The 9,321-nt window shown below is 36.1% G+C and overlaps 1 protein-coding gene across 3 annotated transcripts; it reads right to left on the bottom strand.

Moving 5' to 3' along the window:
- Positions 1–233: 233 nt before the first annotated feature.
- LOC112733464 (RNA polymerase II C-terminal domain phosphatase-like 1) lies at positions 234–9,006 on the bottom strand. Of its 3 annotated transcripts, none has more exons than XR_011869972.1 (18): positions 8,131–9,006; positions 7,010–7,483; positions 6,449–6,659; positions 6,026–6,183; positions 5,857–5,927; positions 5,646–5,751; positions 5,421–5,504; positions 4,738–5,328; positions 4,576–4,639; positions 4,026–4,153; positions 3,888–3,941; positions 3,475–3,571; positions 3,002–3,084; positions 2,852–2,928; positions 2,676–2,765; positions 2,050–2,115; positions 1,867–1,940; positions 234–1,179 (listed from the first exon to the last, which is right to left on the bottom strand). XR_011869972.1 is itself a non-coding variant. In XM_025782418.3 (17 exons), the coding sequence occupies exons 1-17, from the start codon at positions 8,407–8,409 to the stop codon at positions 1,071–1,073; spliced, it is 2,889 nt and encodes a 962-aa protein (XP_025638203.1). In that variant the 5' UTR covers positions 8,410–9,006; the 3' UTR covers positions 234–1,070. The 3 variants fall into 3 exon arrangements, 1 of the variants encoding a protein (XP_025638203.1); XR_011869973.1 differs by having other exon boundaries at positions 3,035–3,084; XM_025782418.3 differs by having other exon boundaries at positions 2,852–3,084.
- Between the last annotated feature and the right edge of the window lie 315 nt (positions 9,007–9,321).

The following is a 9,321-nucleotide window of genomic DNA, read 5'->3' as shown; positions in this document are numbered from 1 at the left end:
AACCTTAAATTCTCCTCAAATAATCCGGGTGAATAGCACAATGTTTCATCAAATTAGAAACTAACATGGTGCACATTATCTAGTTTAGAATTTGATTAGATTGAAATCTAAAGAACTATTTTGACTCAGTTTGACTCAGCCATGAAATTTGGAGGACAGATTTGAGCATTTGCTGATAAATATCACTTCAAGTGAAATCACCAAAATCTTTACGTTGATTATACTGTATAGCATTTTTTTGGCATAAAACAATTTAAGTTCAATTTAATAACCTCTAAAGCAATTTTTGTGGTACATGAATTTCCGAGTTATTAATTTGTATTTTACAAAAATTTTAGATATAAACCAATCAATCGAGTCAATTCAAAATCAATCCCATTATTTGGATTGATTGATTTCTTTCCCCCACCCCCCACCCGGGACAAAAGAAAAAAAGAATAAAACGGACTACAAACACTCCCCTAAAGTCCTAATCCAAATTCACCAACCTCAAACTCTGTCAGTATCTTCAAGAGAGGTGGATGATGGTAAAATTAGTTGGATGAAAAACCTATTAACCGGTTAGATTCGTGAAAACCTACTCCCTTAATCAGAGACCTGTACTGTACCGAATGGCTTGTACCATTAAATGCTGAATCAATGCTCTCAATTCCAATAAAGCCTAAACTCTGATATGCTGCACCAACAAGTATACAAATCACAGAAATGCATGTGATGTAAGACAGGGGCTTGTCTCATGTATCTTGGTCTTGGTCTTGTAAACTGGCCCCAGCATTTCCAGATACACACACAAGCCAAATATGAATGTGTTTTGCCTTGGTAGACCGACGTGTGCATATCTTACAAACATCTTTGGAGTATCTTCCATCTCACCCATCAGTGAGAATCTTTACATTGATACAAAAAGTGGGTGTTTTACTTGTTGGCTTTGGCCTCAGTTACAAAAAAAGACCGAGGGCAAGAGCATCCACGTAGGCAGCAGCCGTCTGATAGAAATGTCGAATCATTAACATATACATGCCCCAACGACGGCCACACCAACAGGTTAGATGAGAAGCATGTCACTCGTATCAAGGAACTGGAGGCGCATTCCTGGGATATCTCGCAGAAGAAGGAATTCGTTGAAGAGTCCGGGGATAGTCATGCTTCAAACGTTTATTTGGCAAACCATGCACTGGCCTATTCACACAAGAATAATTATAAACCATGAGAGATTTTAAAGAAATATCACTAAAGGACATCGTTGTAGAATTGCCCAGGAATAATAATTACATTGACCCCTCTGGAAAATTTGGGGAAATGGATTCTGACCTCCCTTTAGAGGAGGTAAGTGTTCTGTTTACAAAAGAATCTAGTGTAATATTTTACAAGTACCGAGTACTGCAACCAAATTTCAGAGAAGACCAATGTATATTATCAGAAATAAAGGGGAGTCAGGCTGAGTTTTACTAAACCTCAGAAGGAGAGCCTGAGTTCAATACACATTATAATAGTGAGTTTTTTTTTTTAATTAAAAAAATAAACAGCCCACTACTAAAACCAATTTTATCTGTATATCAGTTTGTCCAGTAAATTTCTTTGATGATTATCTGCCAGCAGCAGCCTAAGTACCATTTACTCCACCATACAAACTTCAATTTCAAGTTAAGGGTTGCAAGAGTATATCATATAGATTGCAAGCAGGTCTATATTGCTACCAGCTTTATGAAGATGGACTACTAAATTACACTAGGTGCAAACAACATGCTAAGGACCTGGTAAACACAACACAGGAAACTAATATACATACAAGGAGTAAATACCTCAATATGCAGCAGAAAGTATGCAAGAACTAAATATACTTGATCTGTAGTCAAAGCGGCATACCTGGGAGAACCCTGCCGTTTCGGAATGCTTTGACCAAGCATTGTTCTTAGACTTCCAAGTGCCTTCTCCGCAGCCTGAAGAAAGAATGCAGCTTAGCGCTCCAACATGTAAAAAGTTACCCAAATGCAAAGAAAAAACTCACATAAAAAATAAAATATCTTGTAACTATATAAAACAAGATACCTGCATTTTAGCCTCATCCCATGTTAATCCAATCCCTTCACCAAACACTTGGCCATCTATTTCGACCTGAAATCATGTGTAAATAAATGCCACAAGGTTGTTAGCTTTTTTCTTTATCAACAGAAAGTTGAATTAAACAATATCATCAACTGCGGATAACATCGTAAAAGGCAGAGAAGGCTTCCTCATCAGTTTATAATCCCTACAGTCTACAAGTATGTTATATAAAAGACCATTACCCCTCCCTACACGAGACCAGAATCCAGAAAGTAAAAAGAAGCTCCATCCAATAGTCACTCTTCAAATAATGCAAGAATTATAAAAATACTAGTTCTGATATTTCATGGGATCAGCAAATGACAGTCTTCACATTCCCCACAAAGGAAAAATGAATAGAACACATATATAAACAACTACCAGCAAGGGAAGAGATATAACTATCCTGCAAAATTAGCAGGGTTGTAATTTTTTTGTCTATCCTAATCCTTTGTAAATCCAGGGTCTCTACTCCAACATGCCTTTTAATAACCTCTCCTTCTTAATACTTAATAATATTTCTTCTTTTATAAAAAATTAATTAAAAAAAACGATTTGCTCCAATCACTGAATCATATTCAATTACTAACCTGGGCATGTATTTCATCTTTCTGAATTGGATTCAATGAAACTGGAGCAGGTGGAGATTGAAAGCTGACACCAAGACCCTCCATCATGCACTGATGAAATTTATGCAGATGTTATGGTTAACACAAACGACAAATATTATGGGATCAAATCGGAGGTTGATTTACTAAAATCTTACCAATTCTTTGAGGGCAGAGACAGAACCCATTGACCTCTTAGAAACTTCCAACCTTGGATCTAGAACCCTTGATGGATCTGATGCAGTTGAAAATGAGAAGGATTCTTCTTTAGACAATGGCTGATTACCAATAGAATTAATATTACCCACATAACCGTTGTCATTTGCTTGAAACCCACTCACATCTCCATATGTAGAACCAGTTTCAGCCTTAGCACGAGACAAATATATATCTACAAACACATCCAAAATTATCAAGCCACATTAATTACCAACATATCTTTTCATCCTATGGAGGGGCAGGCAAAGGGTCATATAAGAACACAATCATCAAGAAACGTTAGCAAGCAACATGTGCCATTTAAATAACATTGTTTAATCATTATTGGCCTTTATCATCCACTGCTAGGTACTAGGGTCATACATGACATATTTAAGATGTTGTTTAGTGTCTTATTGGAATTTCAATTTGTAAATTATATTCTTATCATTTAACTCTAATAATATATTTACCCTACCTTGGAATCAAGTCATTTTCCCTAATCATATTACTTAACTGGAAAAAACATATTCCACAAAATTGACGTAGCAAGTTACATTTCAAGAACTAAAATATATCATACCAGCCAACTGTTTAATAGAATGCTCAGCAGCTCTATGCTGGGCTTCCTTTCTAGATCTTCCAAATCCTTCACCAACTTTTCTTCCAGAAAACCATGCCTGCAATTGAACAATATCATCAAGTGACAACACTCTGACCTAAATATATTCATTGTGACGCCCAACCTCAACTAAATAATACAGTGTCCAATATGTAAGACAAAATCAATTTCTACCGGTTAATTAGTCATAGATAGAAATAAATATCAGACAAATTCAGAGATTCAAAGAAAGAAGAAAATTAATCCTAATAATATATTTTAAAAAAATTTGTAAGTAACCATAATTTGTTACAACAAAAACTAAAAATAAAGAAAATTTGAGCAAAGTAGTCAACAAGTGATCAGAAAATTTTGCTTATCAGGATCGAAGATACCTCAATGGAGAACTGCAGTTCTGTGCTGGCAACCAAACATGACTTAAATTCCACCTGATCACATAAAAGAAATAAATGTTAAATAGTACAATAGTATCACGTTGTCTAATTTTTTGACAGATAAATACACTGGCTCACCTTAGTTCCACACTTCAGTGCTATTTCCTGCAATACACCAACTGGAGTATCCGCGGACAATGGAGAATGACTTTCAGATTCAAGATCCTTGTGGCTGGAAGATGACCTACTCAAGGAGTTATCATCACCTTCATAACAACCACAACAAAATGTCATATGAATAGGAAAGATTTTTGAGTTTATATAATTTTTCTTTAATGTTTTACAACCCATGAAGATGTGGATAAAGAAAAACAACAGGAATTATCTCAAGAAACAACTCAAAAAAAATGGATATAGTTGCGAATTATACATAAATAAATCTGTGACAGCACAAGTTAACTGAAAAACCAAACTTAATTAAAAATGCTAAAGCAACCTGAACTTTTTTTTTTAAAGCAAGCATCTTAATTGACAATACCAACAAAAACAAAATTCCACTCAAATTAGGTTATAAAAGCCAAAAAACTGCAGCCAAAAACCACCAATACATATATATATAAAAAAAACGGGAACAAATGTGAAAAAGCTGGAGAAACAACCAAACACAATACCAGGTGATATAGCTTACCAGAGAAAGAATGATAACTAGAGGGAGCTTGGCTTAATCTTGTGCGATCATCTCTATGATAAATCTGCAACAAAATGTTCACCATGTCAGAGTACCACTAATAAGTCTGACCCTACTTCATAACCTCAGACTATAAGCTATACACTTAAACATAATCATTACCTCCTTTGGCAATCTTTGGTGGCTCTCATGGAGAACCCTATCGGGGGAAACAGAATTATCAACCTTAGGGAAAAAGGGCGGATGAGGCGGCCGATGCTTCTCAATACGCAATGGTTCGGTATCTACAGGGAATTCTCTAGGTACTACCCTGTTTAGCTGCTGGGGACCAATCTCCTCTTCTACAGGAAACCATCCCCCACGTGGTGGCACACGTGCTGGGGCAGAAACTTGCACGGGCTGTCTAACGGGAAAAGAAGGCTCACTAGGTGTGTGTTCCCTTGTATCTTGTCCATGTTGTAATATGAGAAGCCTACGCCTTGTGTCTGGGTCTAATTCTGATTCAGGTACTTCACCTTCTTCTCTAGCAGGAGAACCATGCAAACTTGGTTCTGAAGGGGCAGTTTGAACCATTGGCTTTACTAGTGTTGCTTGTTGAGGGTACTGTACACTGGGAAATTGCATCATAGATGCTTGTGCTGCTGGGAGCGGACCTGAACCAGAAGATGCCATTGTGTACTGAAGAGAAGAAGCAAGCCTGGGATCGAGATTAGCAGTTATTGAGGGAATGGCTGACACAGCAGATATTGCATCCTAACAACAAGAAAGAAACATAAGACACTTTTCAGGTGCAATGCTTCATATATAACTAGTCTCATAAGATCATTCAGAACTCTGGTTGATACCTTTAATCTTCTTTCTACCTCAGCATCTGCCATCCCATCAAATGAAAGTGGATCTCTGTTTCCATTAAGAGCAGATGCATCATCCTGATTAACAAGATTACATGAATATGTCATATAAGCAAAAATTATTGATACAAGTTCTGGTTAAAATTAAATCTGAACAGTATAAACCGAGAATATTAGAGGTAGTAGCACAAGTATACTTATATATAAAGCTAAACTAACCTCTGCAACAAGATAATTGCTCACATCAGGAGCAGAAGGTATATCTTTTATATCATCTTCGTAGGCAATTTGAGGAACCTTCTGTAAAAGACCGTCATCAAAGTCCCTGTCACAATATTTCAGTCAGGTACTTGAATCCTGCTTACCCCTGTCATTTATTTCAGGTGTGAAAATAACTGAACAAAACAATTTTAAAAGGTTCAACTCTTACTTAAAGAAGCCACCCCTAACATTGCAAGCTACATTCCTTGCAACACACAAGACAGGTACAGCGTTATTTGCCTACATGAAAAGTAGATTAATTTAGTTCATAAAACCAAAAACAGATGAAAATTAATATATGCAACCAAGTTTCCAATGATATGAGAAAGCAAATTTACTTCAGCTTGAGGAGCATAGTATGGAGCAAAGGCAGGGACAACATGCACCCGTGGTTGATCTTTCTCATCCCAAACTTTCAAGCGATCATCAATGACCAATGCCATCTTCGGATGGCAAAAACCATCTTGGAAGACGTTGAATAATGACTTTTTCAAACCTATTATCATATTACCAAAACAAAAACATCTCAAATAAATGATACAGCAGCAGGAGCAGTACACACAGTATAGTATAATAACGAAGCATAATAACGAAGCATAAATAAGCACATCTCCACATCAAATGTAGATGGGAGAACTTAAAAGATAAGCTGTCTGTCTAAATCCTTAAGATTTACTTTCCTAGGTGCTTCATTTAATTTTATACAAGTTACAAGTAAAAAAACAAAACTAACAGAACAGAAAATCATGCTTGCTGCTTACCAGCTTTAACACACACAATACGATCTAATAGTTCTTTAGAATTTATCAGATTCAGATCTGGATCAAGAAGTCTCCACATTTCTAGAGCATAATCCCTTTCAGCCATTGTGCAAACATAAACCTCAAAACGCTTGCGCCCTCTTGCAGTCAGGTAACCACGAAGATCTTCCCACGCAGGTCTCAGCCTCACAAGGACACTTGTATCACGAATCTTTTCAAACACAAGTTTTGTTAGACTAATGATTTGGTCAAATATAATGCTATATGTCAGTAACATAGATAAGTTCACATAATCTCTATTCTTCTTTACATCATCAGATCAAGCATTGCTGCAAAGAACAGTTCAAAACACTTCAATGTAAAAACCACATTGCTTTGTCATCCAAACAATAGTATAATGCAGAAGTCAGACTCACAGCAATAAGGAAGGTGTCAAGTTTTTACTTGACTCAACAAAGAAATAAGCATGTAACTAGAAAATCATTTGAAAACAGGTAGCACACAATCCGGAAATGTTAAAGCAGGTATAACTAACTTATTTCATAATAGAACACTATATACCTGCGGATTTATTCGTGTAAGAATAATGTTCTTTTCTGGTAACCGTATCAGAGGTCGAACTATAGGTAGATGACTGTCAGATAATGCTGGAACAATCTCAGGTTGAACTTTTATTACTTTCCCATTATCAACAACTTGATCATTTTCAACGTATTGCTTTAATATATTCTTGTCATCTAGGTAGCGCTTGACCTCAGCCTGCATGCCTGAAATTCGTTGCAGATCTACCTCAGAGTTTATTTTCCTTTGGAGTGCCTCAATTCTATCCTCAAATGAACGCATTGTATTTGCTACTATAAGTGTTTCATCCAGATCAAACACTATACCCAAACATCTAAGGTTTAACATCACAAGGCATGAATCATAGAGTCCAGAGGCAACAATGAATCCCCAAAAACATGGCCTATCGTTATGCCGCGAATACATTGCAACCAAATGTATTTCTTCTCCTCCTCCTAGTGGCATCACAGCAGTCTGCAGAGACCAAAAAGAAAAGTAAAAAAGAAAAGATTATCATGTGTAAAATTCAAGTAATCTAAAATAAAATATACAAGGTAAATGTCACACATAAATATTTTATTCAATCATATCATTTGCATGATGACACAAGCTCGTCAAATTCAACAATCAGTTCAAGTTAGAGAAACATTTAGTGCATTTTTTACTGAAACCAAATCTCTCAATATATCGAGTTTAATATTCAGTCAACCAGAGAATCTAAACTACACTATCATCTCATACTTCTCCACATAACAACCAAGCCCTTGCAAACATCAGTACAAGATCAACAAGAAACACAGTCCTCATCAAATAGGCTCATTGAACATCATGAAACCCGGTTCAGTTTAAAAAGGAACATTGAATACAGGTTGTCTTGTGTTAACTGACTAATTAGCCAATCCCCTTCAGCATCTGGGTTCAAAACAGCAGATTTAGTAAGTTCAGGCAAATTATTACAAAACCCTTGAAAGATTAATAACACAACTGGGTTTATTATCCAAAGATTCCAGTGGCAGTCCTGTCAGATTCTGTCCAGAGTCAAATTGTTCTGTAACATGGTGGGATTTTAGTGTTGCTGCTTTTAACTTTTTACCAAGTGTTCATGTTTAGTTAATATATACCTTATTCTCCTTTATACACAAGGAGTGCAAGTGTGAGAGCGCGTCCTGTTGTTGTGTCTGCAAGTTCTTTGACTCCATTTTGAAGCAAACACCGCAAGATGTGACGGTGTGAAGCACTGCAAGTGGTGGGCACCTCTCACTGGGTTGCGAGAAGTGAGTTATTCTGATTTCTCTCACATCGATGTTCTTGTGCTTCAAGTAGTTGTTGTTGTTCTCTTCTGGGTATAAATCAACCTCACCCAACACCACATCCCCCTTGTACACCACCGATTTATACATTTCTGTTTTTTCTTTTTTCGTTCCCTTCAAATCTCAAGCAAGATTCTTTGGAATTTCATCAAGATTCCGTGTAAGTAAAAGGGGGCAAAAAAGTGTTTTCTCGTCAAGAATGCTTTAAGATTCATCTGAATTTTTGCATTATCAGCAACTGAGATATGTATGACAAAAAATAAATCATAATTAAGGCCACTTTTTTTGTTCCACAGGGTAAAGTCTTAGATCCGTGATCGAAGGTGGTGGTGATGATGGCGACGGTGACTGGGAGAAAAAGAAAAAAAAATCAATGTTTTTTTTCAAGAACCCTAACAGCAGTCGATGATCGCGAATCTCTCCCCGATCGTGAACGGTTTTTGTTTCGCGTGTTCAGATTTGTTGGTGGCGCTAGCTAGGGTTTGATGATTTTGGGGGATATTTGAAGATTTTGTTGTTGTTGATGATGATGATGAAAATTGAGGAAGCGGAGTCGTCAGAAAGAGAAACCCTAGATCCAGAAAACGAAAGGTCAAAAAATAGTACTACTACTTCCAATTGCGTAAGCCGCTGCCAAATAAATAAAGAAAAAAAAAAAAAAGAGATGGGTCTATTTTATAATTTCACAAGGTCAATTGGGCGGAAACCTAAATATCGTACCTTTTTCCTCGGATTAATTATGTAAAGATTTACGCTTAGGCAGTAAGCAGTTAATTAAACATGATTATTGATATATTTAGCTGCTTTAAATTATTCTTTTTTTTTCACTTTTTCTTCCAAATTTTTCGTGGTGGCTTTATTTTCTCCAAAAAGTTGGTGTTATTTTTTATATTAAAATATATATTATATAAATTGTTAGTTTATTAATTATTAATTACATTTTAACAATATCTTGTACTGCCCTCTATTCCACTAAAGAAAAAATATCAATATCTCAAGTCA

The sequence above is a fragment of the Arachis hypogaea genome, chromosome 13, assembly GCF_003086295.3.
Source record: "Arachis hypogaea cultivar Tifrunner chromosome 13, arahy.Tifrunner.gnm2.J5K5, whole genome shotgun sequence".
Lineage (NCBI taxonomy): Eukaryota > Viridiplantae > Streptophyta > Magnoliopsida > Fabales > Fabaceae > Arachis > Arachis hypogaea.
The sequence above is the reverse complement of the archived record's forward strand: the minus strand, read 5'-3'. Positions and strand labels throughout refer to the sequence as shown.

Bases quoted from the DNA above. Each gene is read 5' to 3' on its own strand.
- LOC112733464 (XM_025782418.3), bottom strand. From the start codon at position 8,409: ATGTATAAATCGGTGGTGTACAAGGGGGATGTGGTGTTGGGTGAGGTT. The intron at 5,329-5,420 runs GTATCAACCAGA...TCTTGTTGTTAG, and splicing joins AGGTAGAAAGAAGATTAAAG to GATGCAATATCTGCTGTGTC. The intron at 1,180-1,866 runs GTATGCCGCTTT...TTGTGTGAATAG, and splicing joins AAACGGCAGGGTTCTCCCAG to GCCAGTGCATGGTTTGCCAA.